The following is a 19,869-nucleotide window of genomic DNA, read 5'->3' as shown; positions in this document are numbered from 1 at the left end:
CTAAATGCACTCTTTCCTCAATTCACCCCATTCTGAACCCCATTCTACCATGGATATGACAACTGACCTAAATCTGAACTTGTTCAAAATCATAAAATTTCATAATAAAAAATCTAAGCAGTGTTTCAAGAATAATTCAAAATCAGTAGGGTCAAATGGTGCACTTCAAAAGCTGTAAACATCAAAATATTCCATACATGTGCAAGTAATTTTTATGAGCTGATAATGAGAATCATTCAACATTCATTCAGAACCACATTTGAAAATTATTGGAGTTTTCAAAAGAAATTCTTGAATCATATACAGTGGAAGCCCCTTATAATGATAGCTCTTGGGAAAAGAGAAATCTGTCGCTATAGTGAGTTGTTGTTGTTACCAAAGGCAATCACATCACCACAAAAAAACCACTCAACAGGCATCACTACGGCTGTTTCTGCCGAGAGGCGAAAATTGCTGCATGATAGCCGTTTAAATCACACTTTTGAACATTTAATTCACTAATGATCATATTCACTTGCAATCTATCATCAAATCATATGTAATTATTCAGGACGCTATATGCCGAGGCATCAAGAAGTCGATTTTAACAGTCCCAGCATCAGACACTCTCGTACTGAACTGTGCATTATGAGCTGTTATTATCCCTATTTCTTGGATGCTCCAAATATAAATGTCATAACTACCAGTTATGGCAATGCATCAGACTATTAAGGGCTAAAACTTCGGAATCTGTTCAAGAATTCATACGTTCTATCTTTCTGAGTAGTAGTGAAAATGATGATTGGCGGCTGCAATTGGGTGACAAAAGGAGCGTCATGAAATTTTAGGGTTCCACAGGAGTATTGCAATTCTATCTTTTTCAGGTTAATGGCGGAATAAAGGTAGAAATAATCTTCATATGTTTCAAGTCTGCCTGCATGAATGGGATAGATTAAGTCCACACTCTGTCTGTCTGTTAGCGCAATATTTAAGTTTTGTAGAAATTCACGCAATCAGACGCAATATCAGCAGACGTAGAGACTTCTAGCGGCAGCAGCACACACTTTTTGATAAGAAAGCAGACTGGAACTGACTTGGCTATCTGCGGCAGGATGAATGCGATTTTAGTTACTTACATTCATGCAAAATAACATGTTTACACTATTTATTGGGCATTGAAATCAATCATCATGGATTTTGTCAATGTATTTATGTAATAATAAAAGAAACCCGACAAAGCTACGCTAATCTTAAGCTTCTAACACTTCATGTTCTGCATTCCTTGGGCGCAGTTGCTGTGAAGGTTTGTCCTTCCACACCACGGTAGACCTAAGCTTCTCATTGTTTTTTTAAATTGTGAAGAGCAAATAGGTAGATAAATTGATTACACCACTCACGTATTGTTCTATTATTTTCATTTTCTCGCTTTGACATGTTTTGGGCCTTTGGCCATGGTGTCTTCCTCCAAATGCTCTCTGTACGCGCAACTCACGGACGTGGAGGTATTCTATGGACTGCTTTCTGCCGCCCGAGGAACAAAAGAAGATCGAGCATTCCCGAATGTTAATGCTGCAATATTTTCACCAAAATGAACTACTTACTAATCGAACGACAGTCTAAGACATGAATTTTAGACTCAGAACTGTTAACTTCATTTCTAACAGATCACCAGCAATTAAAGAGATAAGGGACTCTTGGTGAAGGTTTTCCGGCGATGGAAACTCTCGCTATGGCGAGTGTCAACACCAAAAGGGCCTCGTAAAAACAAATTTTTTAACATGCTAATCATAGGGTCCATTGACGGTGCTTTGGCTATCTCTCGTAATGGCGGGGGTCTTGCAATAGCCCATCACTTTAACGAGGTTCCAATGTACAAAATTTTCACACAGGTTGCCTAGTCATAAAAGACTCTTGAAGGTATAATAAAAATTCCATTGGCCTTAGAGTTTCCATAGTAATTCCATTATATTCCTATTAGAAGGCCTTACAGTCATCAAACCTCTTAGTTCCTATTTGCATCAATAAGACTGCAAGTGAATGAACAAGAATTCTCTCATCTAAAACTAACCAGACAGAGTGTTAATAGTTCAGTCAAAACTTGGTGGCCCCTGAATACACAGAAGTCCAGCAAGTGGAGGGGAAAGTGGTTGTGGTGGGGGAACCTCTGAGGGGAAGCAAGACACTTCAGACCGAGTGTTGCACAGACCTTGAATGAAGTCAAGTCCCAAGCAAAAACGGAAATTTTAACGAAAACCCCCAAGTGATGGTACTTTATCCAAATGGACTCACACATACCCAAAATCGACATCTGTGCAAGAGCCCCTTAGTTTTTCACAGACTGAAAGTGTCAGAAGTGTCTGAAGTAGCTAATGGAGCCTTTTGGGTCTGTTGGATTTTTCCTGCAGGTCTCATTGCCAAAATGCAATTGAATTTCATAAAATAAATATTTTAAAGCCATAGTATTCAATAATGAAAAAAGAATTCTTCAGTTTCTTCCTATATATTTAACATAAAATAAATAATATATATACCAACTTACTCTCTAGATATCTGTTGCTCCTCATCTCCGTTCAAGCTGGATGAGCGTTGAGATACTTGGAATGAAGAATCCAGGAAGATTTCATCTCCACTGAGATTCGTCAAAGTCTCCCACACAACATTGGGCTCTTCAAGATATCCTTGGTCCATCACAAGCTGACAAAGAATTTTCTGAAAGTAAAATTGAAGCACTAAGGCTGCTATTCTGAACAGGAGGGTCATCTTACCACACCTCATAAAAGTGTGGTTTGGTATACAGAACAGAGCCTGGCAATAAATAACTAGGGAAAATAATTGTGCAATAAATAGTGCATGCTATTTGGAAGCTCTGCATTTTCCAGTATGAAGATCTCCCTTAAGATTTTTCAATAAGACATTAGCTTATGTAACAGTTATCGCAGATCTATCTTTCTCTGGTGTTACTCTCCTTCCCACGAATGTTAAATGGCATAATTTACCTTTTGAATTATTGATATAACCACCTGTTTATTAAAAAAGATATAATTATAACACCCATATTCTCAAATCAGATATTCCACAACAGCAAATGCAAAGCATTGTTTAACTTTCTGCTTTCGCATCACTGTGCATACGCATTGAATCACATGAGAAAACTATTTTGATGAAAGGAAAAATTTGCATTGTAGTCCACATTATGGATACAATATACCTCATGCAATTTTATTTTTTAGCTACCCACTATTTAAAGTTCCAGCTTGGCTAAAATGCCAGTAGTCAACCATAATAGGTACTTTTGTGCCAGTACATACTTTTCTATGTATGTTTCTCTATGGAAGCGAGGCTTGGACGTTGACAGCAGTAGAGAAGTCAAGAGTGGAAGCATTCGAAATGTGGTGCTACCGAAGAATGATGAAGATAAAATGGATTGACCGTGTGAGTAACCAGGAAGTGCTAAGGAGAGTAGGAGAAAAGAGAAGCCTCCTAAAAGCATTAAGCAAAAGAAGGGACAACTTAGTTGGCCACATTTTGAGGCACGATGGTCTGATGAAGACAATCGTTGAAGGACAAGTGGAAGGGAAAAAGGGCAAGGGAATGAGTTATATCGGACAGGTTATAAAGGATGTAAAAGAGAATAAATATGTAGCTATGAAGAGATTAGCGGATAGGAGAGAGAAATGGAGAGCTGCGTCAAACCAATCTTAGGATTGTTGACTAATGATGATGACATAGTTTTCATTAGCCAAGCTCGCTTTTTAAGTGAAACCATTTTTGGGTTCAATTATCATCATATGATTTCGACTCTATATCCCCTAGAATATCTAGTTACAAGTATTTGGTTGAATCAGTTATATATTGTGATGAAAAGCCTCGTCACGGCTTATTCCGCATTCGTGTCCTGCCCTTTTCCCTCTTCAAGTTGGCGCGCGATCGTAGCAAGCAATGAGCGACCTCTTTTTCTCGTCTGGTATCATTTTGTATGTCTTTTGTTATGTTCAAATGGGTATATAAGGCCCGGTATTGGGTGAGCTCGGGGTGGATTCCGCTTAAAAGTGTGAAGCAGTTGACGGAGACCAGAGGTGACGCGGTGAACGTGCCAAGGGGGGCAGTAAGAACGAGGCCGCTGCAGACGGGCCTACGGCATCTCGGAGGTCGGGGAACGCGACAACAGGGAAGGCGTGCCAGAGAGGAGAGCGCAGAGTGCAGTCGAGGAACTTGAAAGTGTCCTCACCTTCGTCAAGACATCACGACAACGTCCGAGGATCCACGGGATGTAGTTCCCCGCGGTTGACGGATCGTGATGCGGCGACCAGGATTCGGACCCGCCATTTGACACTTAAGTACTCTAAACCTTCTCCCAGGACAGGGAAATAATCCCGATCCTCCCCCGCTCCAGCCAGCCCATACGCCCTCGAAGAAAGTCCCAAGTGTGCACGTGTGTCGTCATAATAACCTAGTGGTCTCATAGATAAACTCACGTCACTCTTTCCGGTCTAAAGACCGCCTCAATTGTATCACGTTTCTCCCGTTCTCGTCATTCCATTAGGATCGACGTCAGATTCACTTTGATAAAATAGAACGCGTAGCCTGTAATATTTAAAGTAAAGCAACGAACTTTATCTAAAACCGTCTTAAAGTGAAGTTCAGTGGATTTGGTCGCAATTTGAGCAAGATAACGAGTGCCCGTGTCATGTCGATTCTTGAAATGTTCAGTGTCATTTTTGCTCATTTCTGTGCATTTATTCCAGTAGTCATCTCATCCCTCATATATTAGGTGTAAGATTTCTTTCTTTTTGTTTCTTGCGAATTCATCATTTTTGGCACATTCGTTTCGTTTTTGCAGTGATCTGTATGTCATTTATGTCTCGCCTAAGTCCGCATCACCCCCATCTCTCATTAGTGTTTAAGAATTAAAGTGTTCATTTTTCTTTCTTTAACAAATGTGTATGACATTCAAACGCTGTGTACGAGGTCCTTCATCTCCTTGCTGCGCCATTGCATTCAAAGCTGCGTCCTTATTCCGAGTTCCCATCTTGACTGCGAGCCGCAGAACCCACGTAAATTTAAGAACATAGATCGTAATCTCTGTTCGACGATGCACGGTAGCCGGGCGTGTATCGTCACAATATCTAATTGAAATAAATGCAATTGGACAACTCTATCCAAAATAAAATAAATAAAAATTTCAGATCCCACATTTGTCCTTAGCGAAAATGAAATTATTTGAAACACTAACGAAAAAAAGCTTTAAGTTATAAAATAAAAGAGAAGGTAAAAAACTCTATTTATAATATAGCGGAAGATAAAAAAATTCATCTAAGAAGCATGCATACCTTCATTTTCAGTTGATTTTTTAGGAAAAAACAGTGCACCTCTAACATGATTGTATATGGAAGCAATGCACCTTTGAATTTTGAAAATTTACCTAAAGGTGAGGCGAACCCCAAAAAATGGGTATAACTTCCATTTGAGGGTAAATATTCCTAAAAAGCAGCTTGTTTTTACACCCCCACCACTTTAAGAACCTTATTGAGCAAAACAGCCGATGGAGTTCACTCAAATTCACTCAAGATTACATGTGTACTAAAATGTGTAAGAGTTGTGAGTCATTGCATGAGGGGCTTTGCAACTAGGTATTTTAAATGAGGAACATTGTCTCTACCAGAAGAGGGAAGGGTGGGTGGGGAAGTATCTACTAGAGTGAAACCGTAATTGAGTACAAGGTGATAAATATCATCACGTATGGGCCATACTTTGGCAAAGCCTCATAGCAGGGTAGCACTCTGAAGGATGGAATGGATTGCAGGGGACAATATCTCATAAACACTTGAAGATATGCCAAAACAAACTAAATTTAAGCTCTAGGAGACTTTATCTCCACTATGTATTTTCATCAGGATACAGGCTTTTCAACCACAAAAAAATCAAATTTTGGGTCCCAAGTACTTGTGGACCTTAGGGAATTGGTTCTGTTTATTTTAAAGTGACCAAATTTAGGCAAATGCATACGAACTTTATTTTGATGATTCAGACATTAGGAAAACATAAATTTTTCAAACTCTGAGAAATAAGGGCCGGCTTACTACAGCTGCTTCTCATTGGATACTCCCACTCAAGGCAACAAATTACTAGGAAACATCGCCAAAGTAACGTTAGGGAATTATATGACGTAGCCATTTTCTGAAAGTATAGAGTAATTGCAGAAAAAGTGTCACAGCTATCATCCCAATAGACCAGGGTTTAGGTGAAAAACACAAGTAAAGATTTGGCGTAACATAAATTAGAGATGGAAGGATGCAGGATTTTTTTCAGATCCAAATTCAGATCAGATCCTAGATTTATGGAGCCAGATCTTTGGATATTTTCGGATCCTAATGCAATTTCAATTGTCTGCTATAAAATGAAGTAATTATTCAAGTTTCATCCAAGTACATACAATCAAAGGGATGTTATTTAGATTTACGTGCATGTTTTAATATTTTTACAGATAAAAAATCATTTTTATAAGCTTTCAAATTATTTTTGAAAACAATAAAATCTTAACATGCTCAGGATGTAAACTTTTACGCTTACCTTTGGAAATGAAAATAAGTTTCAATCTCCGGATAAAACATTGACTGAATTTTGATGTTCCTCACATAATTTCCCCCCAAATTTTATCACTGTCTCATCGAATACTGAATTGTATTTCACCCACAAACGCTTCAGTTGCGGTGAGGAGGAATTTGCACTTCCACGTGATAGTTTGCACAGTGCGTGCACATGGTTCTCCTTATGTCAATAAAAATGTTTCTTCACAATGAAAGATATTTTTATTGGTATATCATTAAATTAAATTGCAACTATGAATTCTGCAACACAATTAACAATGTATAGAACAACATTAGTTTCACGCGCAACGAGTTGTGGGAACAGAGCGAGACAACCGCTCAGCAAGAGGAAGGGGAGGGTAGCACAAGCGCATGAAGGAGAGGTGGAGGGGAAGGAGCGTGATCCCTCTGTCTTTCAAGCAACGACAGTATGAATGAGGGAGTCAAGGACGAGCTCATTAGATCTTGCCATTTTGTGACGTTGTTGCCTTCAAAACGAAGCCAGGCGACCTGTGAGATAAATACCGTTGGCTATTCCGGGCTGTATCTTCTTGTTTGACGGTACTGATGCCACGCTTGTTTCTTTGAGAATTGTACTGCTTGGACAATGTTGAATATTGGTATAGCCTTATTGTAACAAAAAAAACATTGTTTCAATCAATTTCAGCTTAAAAAAACCTAAATATATTAGAAATGCGACGTGCTTGGTCTCATTCTTTTTTTGAATCTCGTCCACGTCATCCAATTGCCAAAATCTATCGGAACATCTTCGGGTCCAGTAATTACTTAAGTCACTCACCTAGCATTTGTTCTCCAGAAAGGGAGAATTGAAGCAGGTAAGATGAAAAAGGTCAGTGGGTGAGATGGGGTAGGAATGAAACATGCTTCTTTTGTTCTCGTGTAACTTAATATTTTCCGTCAAAGATAATGATTTATGGACTACGTGGTCTCTGAAAGAAAAAAATATCACAGGCATGGGGTGATGGAAGGCCGAGGGTGTTTTTTTGTGGCGTTGAGATTCTTCCGATGGCTGTTCTCTCTTTGTAAGAGTCACACTAAGAGCCTGTCGTTTTTTGCCGTAAAATTTTCTACAGCTGAAATTCTGATGCACCCCTACGAGAGCTTTTAAACAAAATGGTTCATGAGTAAGACAAGAATCGCAATGCAATGGCGCATGCGAAGGTTGGATCGGAACTCTTTCCACTCCCTTGTATGGGACACTGCATTCACTGAAGCATAAATTTAAAATTTCAGATCAAGATCCGATGCCTTCAGTGAATCTGGATCCTAAGTATCCAAAGAAAGGCAATATCTGCAGATACATATTTGGATCCGAAGTATCCAATCCGACCATCCCTAGTATCAATTCCCTTCAGTACCATCAATCTGCCATGGCCGAGGGTGTTGGAGCATATCCTCCTACCTGTTATTTTTCCTTTGGATAACCCGGTTTCAATTACTAATGCAGCAATTTTATTTTATGGCTTATATTTACAAAATCAGCATTTAATGTCCAAAACCAAACATTTTAGTCTGTTACAATGATATTTTTAAGTGTGTACACACTTTCATCGATGCTTGTAATCAAAAATTAAGAAATTTCATCATGAATGAAAATCTGAACTCCTTTGTTCAAACGAAAACTTGAGGTGGGATGATAAGTGTTTTAAGTACATGACACATTTTTGTGTAAGAATCTATTCCCTTCCCTTCAATGAAATGCATTGCTACCATATCAACTCATGTAAAAGGCACATCTTTTTCCCAGTAAAATCGGATAAAAAAGAGGATATACCTCTTAGATGAATTTTTTTATTTGCCCACCCAACTCTCAAATCCCTAAAGAGCTCTGCAACCTTGGTGTGTGGTGAGAGTCTTCAGGGGGGAGAGGATCAGTAGCTAGCAAGTTCTGAGATGGCACAGGATATGTAGCCGCCTATAAACTTGCAAAAACTTATAGTTGGACTTAGTAAAGAAGGCAAGGGTGTGGAATTAGAGATGGGTCGAATAGCAGATTTCTCGAACTTAAATATCGAATTCGAATATTAAATCATTGCTCAAATATTCAAATACCTCAAATACTAGAACTGCGCAAAGCATATTAAACGTATGTTTCTTTTCTATTTCCCTTTATGAATGTATAAATAAAAATGTATCCAGTGGAACCTTGATCTATCGTTTTTCAAGGGGATGGACGAAAAAAACGATGAATGCGGTAATGTTTGACTAGGTTGCCTATGCAACGGGAAACCCAGGATTTTGGCGAGTAATTGTGATTTCCTTTAAAGGATTCAAACAGGAATTTAGCTGATTAATGGAATATTTTAATTTTATGGAAACAATTTGGGTATGTAGTCGATTCAACTTACATCTCTTTCAAATATCCTAAGGGATACACTACCTCGCGAAAAAATGATTGGATGCCGTCTCGGCATTACACTACTACGATGGATTTCTGTCTGATACATACATTCTTATCTACCAAACGCCATTTCAGCGGCTCGCCCATCTGATACTCGGCTTCATCCAACTTCTTATTTTGAAAAGGTAGCTCACTTTACCCCCACTCCTACTGTCAAGTGCTAGTGGACAATCCGAGGCGTTTTGCAAAATACATGTGCTTCTCCACCGGATTTTCTTCAATTATTTTCAGTCCATCTTTGAAAGTTCTCACGAGATAAGAAGATGAATTCGAATTGCTATCAGGTAGAAACCAAATATCCTGAAAAAATATCCCTTCCTCTGTGACTGTAACAATAGAGATTTATAGCACAACTCATAAATTGTAGCTTGATATATGTTTTCGGAAAAAAATACTGCATCAACTTCCGAGAAGCTCTACTGCTCATATCGAGTCTCGCCAGAATGCTAAGTCTCCGTCGTATTTTGACATTTATTTCCTTGCGTAAAATGCTTAAATCAAGTCAGAAATAGGACATGTTTGGTCTTATTCTTTTTTAAATTACCCGCACATTACTAATGTTTCAATCCAATAAAGGTGAAATATCAATTGCCGAAAGTCATTTTTAGACACATTTTGGGCTAGTAGATGTCTCATGCAGTAGTTGACCTACAGCAATGGGGAACTTCGAAGCAGGTAGGCAGAAAAAGGTCAGTGGGGGAGAAAGAGTGAAACACAATTCTATTATTCTCCTGTAACTTGATATTTTCTTTTGAAGCTTTTGATTTATGGTCTTCATAGTAGGAACCCTGCGCGAGCTGGGGCCTTTTGTTTGATTTCAGAGAGGAGGAAAGCGTTGGAGGAGGAGCCGAGGGCTGATGGATGGATGGGGTGGAGGATTTTGGGAATTGTGCTACGTAGTTAAATATCCCACGGCCCCCGGTTCTCCTGGTTTTTCGGATTTTTTCACCCTATCATTTTTGGTTCCCCACATCGAACTCTTTTCACTGCTCTAATCCACGAAGTCCATCCGATGGACATCCTAAGGCCAAAAAAACTTACTAGTATGAATTTATTAACTTAACATTCTCAATAATGACTGAGAAACATTAAAAAGGAATGCAGAATTTTTAAATTAAATAAACTGAAAGCGCAGCATCAGCTCTTCACATATGCCATCTATGGCGACGCCGAGTGCATACGAGATGGCGCCAAACGAGAGTCAGTTGTTCTGTTCGAGTTCTTCCAGCGGCCACCAGGGGATACTCGACCGCCCAGGTGACAGAAGAGAGCACTAATATGACTCCGACCACTGACGCGAATAGTTTACCCTTGTAAATAGTAAATTGTGATCGTGACTATTACTTGTAACCGTAATAGAGAATAAATACGTCCATCCGGACAATTCACGCTGAGTATCAATGTATCGTACATCCTACACCATTGCTAAGGTGCACTACCTACCTCTAGAAGCATCATTGCAAGAAATACCTCATACTGCAAGGGTTTTGACAGGGAGTAGGTTGTTAAAGAGTTCCGTTTCATCCACGTTATATCAAGGGGGGAATATTTCTTAAGATTTTTAGGATTGGAGTCCTTTCTTCCACGACCTCGGTTTTACACCACAGGCATCACCAGCAATTATGATGGGAGATAATGCTTTGGTGCTTTGAATTAGTACAACCAACCTCCCGAACTCTTGAAGTTCTCGATTCCCAATCTATCCCTAAAATACTCCGCTTTAGGCTTAAGCATAGCCCCTTTCTCAGAAGTTCCCGCAGATTGAAGTGGGCAAAACCACCCGAAAAAAAGCTCCTTCTAACTCTTCATGGTCTGCATTCCGCAGGTGCTTTTGCTGTGATAGTTTGCCCTCCCGCACCATGGCAGCCCTAATCTTCTCTTTGTATCTCCACAATATTTGAACCAAAATGAACTACTTATTTATCGAACGACAGTTTACTACATGAATTTGAGACTGAGCACTCCATGTTAACTTCATTTCTGACAGATCGCAAGAAATTAGAGAGATTTGGGACTCTTGGTGAAGGTTTTCCGGCGATGGAAACTCTCGCTATGGCGAGTGCCAACACCAAAAGGATTTCGTTAAAAAGAATATTTTTACATGCTTATTATAGGGTCAATTGACGGTGCCCCGGCTATCTCTCGTAATGGCGGGGGTCTCGCAATAGCCCGTACTCGCTTTAACGAGGTTCCACTGTACTTATCTCCGAGGTTCAGACATGCCTTTGAAATATACTGCTTAATTTAAAAGAATATTGAAAGCAGACAACTTTGACAATGGCCGAAAGTTTGAAGCTCAGATAATTCAAAACCATGTTTGGTGATGTATACTAACCAGTACCTTGTGTTTAGTGATGACGTTGAAGTGGTTGTTCCGAAATAGAATTCCATAATCTCCTTCAGTTAGCGCGGAATTCAGTTCACACAGCCCATGGGCTGTAAGCTGAGAGGCAGTCGCTTCAAGGAAGTTTTCTGCTGTGAGGGCTGAGGTAAATGAGAAAAATATCAATCTTTTTAATTATGAGATGTTTCAAGTTATCTTAAATCTCATGCAATGCAAACATAATGATACATATGAAATGTTATGACATTTGGACAAGCCAAAAACCTAGTGACTTAAAACCGAGCTTTAATCAAATTTTTGGTCAATAAAATGACGCAATTTCAAAATTATAATACCCGAGGCATTATATGACTGAAAATTGGACTGAGGAGTTTGCACCATTTTACTGGCAAAGAATTTATTAATTATTTCATAAGGACCATACAAAGATAGTTATTGAGAATAATATCCATGGATAACATTTTTAGGGCAGAAAAACATCATGACTCCACTGTAGGAGGTTCCACTGTATGGAGGTGATATGTGGGTTGCATCTTCACGAACCTAAAAACCTTTCTTATTGATGATAAACAAATGTTATTTACCATCAAAAACCATGGCACAATTTTCAATTAACATATCCCTTATTGAAATGATTGCTTTCCTTGTCAATTCAGCTCTACGCTTAAATCACTTACTTCAGTTACAGTCTGTAATTACACACCACGGCCAAAATCAATGCTTGTGGACTATGTATTTTCATCAAGCTCATCATGTTAATTTTTCAGAATATATAGTCAATTTTATTCTTCGAAGGCAATAATTTAAGTTGATAGCTTCTGATTGCATCATAGTGGCTACTTTCAGCAGCAATTTTGCTTGAAAGTGTTGAAATGTACTTGCAGATCCTGTTTTCTTTCTGGTTTTCACACCCAAACTCTATGCCAAAAATTTACTACACACAACTAGCATGTTGTTACAGATGACACACACAAACACTCCAATAATGAGATGTAACTTTGTCAAAAAAAGATGGTAAATTATTAATATTAATAAATATTAATAACAAAAATAATCAATGACAAATAATAAAACTATTACATAAATATAATAATTAGAGTAATTTTTTTCTGACAGAAGGAGCACGTATTACCCTTTAGACTGGAAAAATAAAACGAAATCTTGGAGACCCATAGAAATACCAGTACATCCTGCTATTTAGAAGATATCAATAGCAGGACAATGGAAGTTAGGTGGGGAGAGTTGGTTACACCAAGTACAATCAAACCTCTTCAGAACGAACCTCTATAGAAGACAAGTTCTCCATACAACAAAAAAAGTTACGGTCCCGATTTTCTTCCCATAAGTTATGTGTATTTTCATCCTCTGTACAGCAAAAATTTCTCTAAAACGATACAAACTTTTGGCCCCGAGTCAATTATTTTACCTCTTTAGGGCAAAATAAGGAAGTTTGTGATTACGTATCCTCCATTTCATTGATATCATTTGCGCTCAAAATAGACGCATTAATTGTTTTGAAAAGGGAGTACGTATTTCAATTTTTTCCTCATCGCTGAATCCATGAATTTGCTTCCTTGAAATATGATTAATAATTTGAATGTGATTAAAGGTTGTGTAGACTGATCATTGTCGCTAACAAAGCACTACCACCTTTCTAATATCTTTCATGTTAGCATCGTCTGCATTTTGTTTTCACATGATGGCCGTCATGCAGAGGTCAATTGCATAGGTATCGACTGAAACTATCGACCTATCGATTACTAACGATATTGGTTATATTTCTGCGAAGTTTCCCACGCCGAGTTAGCAGATGAAAGTCCTCGCGAGCAACAACTCTTTTAAAAGTGATGTTAATTATATTGTCAAGTCTCAGAATCCACGTAGTAGTGAGCGAAAAGTTAAAAGGTACCATTAGCAGTCCATCAGAATGTATTTTATGGTTAATTTTGGGGATCTTTATTAAATCTTTCTCCAACTCGTAGGGACTTCACAGAATGTCACCAAAAAGAAATCAATTCACTCTCGAGCAGAAAATTGCCATTTTATAAGACATTGACACAGGAATGAAGAAATTGGACATGGCCAAGAAGTACGACATACCGCCGTCTTCATTGACAACAATTTTAAAAAAGAGAAACAAAATACAAATAAGCACCATCAGGGTTCCCACTCTACCTGAATAATGAAATTCATGGTTTTTTCCAGGTTTTCATGTTTTTTTCTCAGGTTTTCACGGTTTTTTTCAGGTTTTCACAGTCTCAATTTCGTCCAACACACGGTCCGTTAATAAGCCAACAATAAGAAAATCACTAGCTGTATATCAACAGAAAATTAACATACGCGACAAACGCCGTGAATGTTAATGCCGCAATGAAAAGTGATATCTGTTATGACGTGATCGTTTGCAAAATTCAGAGCCAACTAAAGGACCAGCCCAACCGCGCTCTTCCCCGGACGCCGAATACCCTTCGGACCTTCTTCCGTCCGGACACCGGAAGTCCTTTTTTAATTCCTCGCCGAGAGATTGTTTTTAGCACACGTTGTCATTACTGTACAGTAACCAAATTTCCCTTACCCAATCTTTCTTATTTAACGGTAAATATTTTATTAAAATTGTTTATAGAACATAATAAATCGAAAAACAATTTCATACACCATATTAGCACGAATATAAGATGAATACGATTCTAAGACTACCATCCTTTTTTGGAACTCCACTAGGGGAAAAAAAATTTTTCCTAATAACGATACGATTATAAAATGAATGCGGAAAAACGATCAATGCTTTATATTTTTGCTACGTTGCCTATGTCCCAGGAAACGCAGGATTTTGGCGAGTAATTACGATATTCATTAAAGGTTTCAAACAATATTTTAGATAATAAAAGGAATAATAGTTCTTTATCAAGACACTTAGGTCATATTGTTCATTCAACTCATATCTCTTTCAAAATCCTGAAGGAAAACTCCACCTCGCTAAAAAAATGTTTGCTCTCCACTCGACATTAACACTGCTATTATGGATTTCTGTCTGATGTAAAAATTCTTATCCATCAAACACCATTTCCAGTACACGTATTCATGAGAGCAATGTGCATGTTATGCCTAAAACAACCGCTTTTGCCAGCGCAGTGACTGGTTGTGAGATGGATCATAAAGGCCAAAAATAGTCAATTATTTGTAATGTTCCTGTCTAGTAAATATATTTTTCATGTAATTCAGGCAATGTGTTAAGCGTGAACAATGTTGCGTTAATCGTCAGCGGCACGTTCCCCTGAGCCTCGGCTTCATCCCACTTCTTGTTTTCACCTGGTAGCTCGCTCTACCCCCACCCCTACCGTCATGTGCTAGCGGACAGCCCGAGGCGCTCTCCAATATTCACGCCCATCTAGCCCGGATTCTTTTCTTGATGTTCGATTATTTTCAGTCCACCTCTTAAAGTTCTCAATAATTTCTTTGGAGGGACCATGGTCCGAAGACGAATAAAATTAAACTAGTGAACATGAAGCCTGACTTTATTAAACCCACACGGAAAACACTCGGTGGTTCGAAGTCCAGCCACCCTGGAAAGTAGGGAACCACTCGTACGAGGTGAGGTTCGGAACTGATGCTACCGCGTACGGGGTACTGCAGAGGGTTAAGCGTGACCATATGACTGCGCCATGAAATTTTTTATCCTAAAGATACCCATTCTTTTCTAATTAGCGTAGTGCCAGATGAGCAGATGAATTCGGATTGTTAGTACTACGTAACAAAAATCCTGAGAAGATATCCCTTCATCAGTAACTCTGACAAGTGAGACTTATAGTATAACTCGTAAATTGATCACTGATAATAACCTGATACCTTGTTTACGGAAAAATGCCATATTAACTGCCGAGAAGCTCAGCTACGAGGATATCGAGTTTCGCCAGAAATCATCATTGTATTTTTCCAACTATTTTCTTGTTTTACATGCTTAAATAACGTTAGAAATACGTCGTGTTTGGTCTCATTCTTTTTTGAATTACATGCACTTTACAAATATTTCAATCTAATAATAGTATAATGCCAATTGCCGAAATTCATTGTTAAGGCCTGTTTGCACGGTACATTAACACGTACAGGTTAATGTCTAAATGTATGAACGCGAGAATTAATGCCAAAATGCACCGTGTAACCACCCAACTTGTGCGAATGCACGCACAGAAAATAGAACCTGTTCTAATTTGGTTCATGCATTCGTACATGTTCCGTTCCGGTCCACAAAAATCATTCACGGAAACGTACATTAACTCGTACGTGTTAATGAATCCAGGCCTTTAGACACCTTTAGGGAGGCGATTCATGCAGCAGTTGACCTCCAGAAACAGGTCAGTGGGTGAGAAAAGGGGGGAGCGCAAAACACGTATCTATTGTTTTCGTGTAACTTGACATTTTTTTCGAAGCTAAGGTCTTCGTAATACGATCCCTGCGCGAGCTGAGACCTTTTGTTTTATTTCGGAGAAGAGGAAAGCTTCAGAGGGGGGGAGGCCAGTTCTGAGTGGAGGGGGATAGCGAATCTTGGGAAATGTGCTAATGTAACTATCCCACGGGTACTCAGCTTCTCCCTATAGTAATTCAATCTCCTGGGAGTGTCTGTCGTTATTAGCCACAAACAACACGTTGTAAACACTTCGTCTCATTTTCGTCAAACGATGGATACTGGATAATTATAAGACGGGACCGCGATCTTCAAACGATCAATGCGGGAAAACGATACTTCGGAGAACAATGGATGCGGGAAAAAATTACATTGCCTTTATGGAACTTTATTTGGGACCAGGAACAGCGAACGATGAATGCAGGAAAACAATCAATGCGGGAACGATAAATCGGGGTTCCACTGTATAATGCACTTGGTTTTAAATATATAAAGACAAAAGAAATACCTGCTGCAACACGTTATTTTCACTTTCACTTTATTATTCACATAAACTCAAACAAGGTGAGCGCAGTCTATTGAGAGCTATTGCCATAAATTGAAAGCCTATTTGCCATAGAAATGTTTCCTTTAGTAAAATTCCAATAGCAAACTTATATTTTGAAGCATATGGCATGTGCCCTCATTTTGTGTGGGAACCAAACTTCGAATTACAAATCAGATAGTTTTCGTAAATGGTTCATTCTATTAGAAATGCAAGTTATTTCACTCGTCCTTTTTCGAATACAAGTCCATCCCAAGCTATCACTGAAATTGAAACGCTTAGACAAAATAACAGACTTCCGCCATTAAAATGGAAAATATCGGTCAATGTGTCATCATATAGTACGGAACAATGACTACACTTCGAATATTCGTGTGTAGAGAAATGCGTAGACAAAGAGTCTGCGCGTGCCTGACCATGAAACATGATAAACATATCGAATTTGATCAGTCAATCGTAGTATTATTATAAAGATTGAGATATTTTTAAGGTTTCATGGCGAAATTCACGGCTTTTTCCAGGTTTTTTCACGGTAGACTAAATTCACAGCTTTTTCATGGTTGAGTGGGAACCCTGGCCATGTACAACGCTGTGAATCCCACGAGGAAGCGATCATGGGCCACAACTTACCACAAGGTTGATGAAGCAACGTTTAAATGGTTTTTGCAAATACGAAGTTAAAATATCCCTGTCACTGGACCTCTAATTTGCCAGAAAGCCAAGCAATTGGCCGTGATTTTAGGTGAAGACGGATTTTGCACATCAGAAGGCTGGCTTGAAAAGTTTCGCACTCACCACAATATTTAGTGCAAGGGAATATCAGGAGAAGAGATGTCTGCACCGGAAGATGCCATTGCTCAGTGGCAGAGTGGAAAATTAAAGGAGATTATGGCGAGTTTTCCCCCGAAAAATATATTCAACGCCGACAAGACGGCTATCGGCTGCTACCTGAGAGGACTATGGCTGTAAAAACAGATAAATGTAAAGGTGGGAAAAAGGCAAAAGGACACATCACTGTCCTTCTCTGCTGTAATGCAGATGGGACCGAGATGCTACGACCCCTAGTGATAGGAAGAGCGAGAAACCCGGGTTGCTTTAAAAACATTAGAAGTTTACCAGCAGATTACAGGGCGAATAAAAGAGCATAGATGACTTCTGAATCATTTCAGCAGTGGGTTTAAGAAATTGACATGAAAATGAAAGCACAAAAGAGAAAGATTGCTCTTTTATGACAAATGTTCGGCTCACGACTCTTGTGATATAAATAGGCTTACAAATGTGAAGTTGTATTTCCTCCCTCCAAATTTCACTTCCTGCTTGCAACCTTTAGATATGGGTATTATTCGATCTTTTAAATCGAATTACAGATCAAGGATGCTGCATCGAATTGTAATTAATATTGAGAGGAAAATGGACAACCCTTATTTTATTAACTTAAAACAAGGGATTGAAATGGCTACTCCCAGTGAGAAATGGATCATCGAATCTACCTCGAATCTACGTTGATTCGATGTCTATAGATCGTTATGTGGTCAACGTCGATTTTATTTGTTCAATCGATAATTTTTCGGTTGTTGTTGGTGCTGTGTTCGCAATTTGCACTGAGCAGATTTCTATAAACACACATTTGCCTCAGATACACCGGACCTTCGACTTGTGTCACAGTTCTTAGTATTTCCTGCGTGATGTGTGAAATTATGCTAAAACTTGGCGTTGTTACTACGTCTAATTCATTTTGATGCCTTTGCACTCGCGCCACGGATGTCAACATGATCTTTCATTTTTTCATTAGGGTGTCTGCATATTATTGAAAATAAATATGCAGGACTTGAGATTACAATTCAAGAATATAAAATTGAAACCGCCTAATTATTTCAGCCTTCATTTCTTTACACATTGCGTGCTCGATTGACATCCGTCATTGTGGCTGCAGTAGATGACTATTATTAGTCGAAAAGATTGTTGTTTCCATAATTATTATTAAACCTCATTTTCTATTGTATCATAATCAACCAAAATTTGGTGAGTAAAAAATCGCAGGTAAGTAGGAAGTCGATATCACGTCGATGACGTCAACATCAAAAACACATCCATTTTAGGACCATATAGACATCGATCGATGTGTTACCATCGATGTTTTATCGAAGACTACTTCAACATCGAATCGACGACAATTCGATAACTCATTTCTCACTGGGACTGGAGGCTGGTGGAGTGTGACTCCACAAACAACAAGGAACTGTTGGAGAAAGGCAGGCTTTGACTTCAATAAAGAAGAAGAAACTGAAGCAGGTCCCAGTATAAGCAGTAATTACATTGGCATTGATGCAGTCTGGGAGGAATATATTTTGAGAGAAGGAGTGCAAACTGAAGTGACTGCAGATGATTTTGTATCTGCTGATGAGGACATACCAGTATTCCCTGAAGTAACAGATGAGGATATTTTGCAGGAAATTATGGAAAACGATTCATCTGAGAGTGATGAGGATGAAGGTAACCCTGAGAGAGAAATTACCACAAATGCATACATTGAAGCCCTGCAGAAATGTTTTTCCCAGAGAGATATACCTGTTGAGCATTTAGTCTCTCTCGATCAACTGCGGAATCTTTGTGTGAGATGGTCCTTGGAAGGAAAGCAAACCATCCAGAAAAAATATCAGATTTCTTTAAATAAGTTTTATTTTAATTTTGAGAGCATCAGCCATCTAAATTCTATTGAGTTCTATATATGTTGATAGTGGGATATGTTATTATTTATATGCAAAAAGTCAATTTGCTGTTTGTTAATTACTACCCTTTTGTTTGCACAGTTTTGTGTCTGCTAAAGAGCATTTGAGTTACTTGTTTTAAAGCTTTCTTTATTTTTACAAATTCCATGGAATGCCCACATATTGTGATATTATCTTTAATATTTTATAATGCTCATAACTGGCAGTTACCAGGAAGACTGGGATATATCTTCTTAAATTTCAGAGTAACCTGAAGTTGTAATATATTTTTAAAGAATTATTTATAAAGAATTCTTCAATTTTGTGAGTGAAATAAAGAAGGTTGTTAGTTAATGCCACAAATAATTAAAAATATCAATTACACATGTCCCCAAATGTGCTCCTATCAAATCGTCGTATGATTGAGTTCAATTAGTGATTGGATTTAAGTTCTTGCTATTCCAATGAGGCCATATCAAAGTTTTACATTTTTAAAATAAATTTGATAAAATGTACCATATTTATGAGGGTAACATATCTTATTTAAGTGAATTTATAAATAAATATCAGTCCTTTATTTGCTAAAAAGCTTTTCAGTACATTAAAATGGGTCATAACTTCTGTACAAGGGATACCTCTGTATAACAAAAACCTCTATACAACAAAATTTTTCTTTGGTCCCTAGAATTTCATTATGAAGAGGTTTGACTGTAATAATGGCAGTTGACAATACACTTGAGGTTACAATGGCATTTGCAGATGATGATGCCTCCATAGAGGATGAACATGAATAGCATACTGTTTATAGGATGGTATTGATGGGAGCAAAAATACCATACTAGAACACATCATCTAATACATGTAACCTTCAACTCGACTTAGC

General features: G+C 38.4%; 1 protein-coding gene across 5 annotated transcripts in view; it reads right to left on the bottom strand.

Annotated features, from left to right (window-relative positions):
* LOC124170781 (ubiquitin carboxyl-terminal hydrolase MINDY-1-like) overlaps nt 1–19,869 on the bottom strand; it is a 74,609-nt gene that overhangs the window by 15,605 nt on the left and 39,135 nt on the right. For 4 of the 5 annotated variants that reach the window (XM_046549739.1, XM_046549743.1, XM_046549740.1 and 1 more), the window contains exons 6-7: nt 11,324–11,472; nt 2,519–2,688 (exon numbers count right to left, since the gene is read on the bottom strand). In XM_046549739.1, coding sequence (XP_046405695.1) covers nt 2,519–2,688; nt 11,324–11,472 — 319 coding nt within the window. The remainder of the gene's footprint in view (nt 1–2,518; nt 2,689–11,323; nt 11,473–19,869) is intronic. The other variant, XM_046549742.1, reaches the window with a different exon arrangement.

This window comes from Ischnura elegans, chromosome X, assembly GCF_921293095.1.
Source record: "Ischnura elegans chromosome X, ioIscEleg1.1, whole genome shotgun sequence".
NCBI classification, from domain to species: Eukaryota; Metazoa; Arthropoda; class Insecta; order Odonata; family Coenagrionidae; genus Ischnura; species Ischnura elegans.
This window is presented reverse-complemented; position numbering and strand designations above follow the sequence as displayed.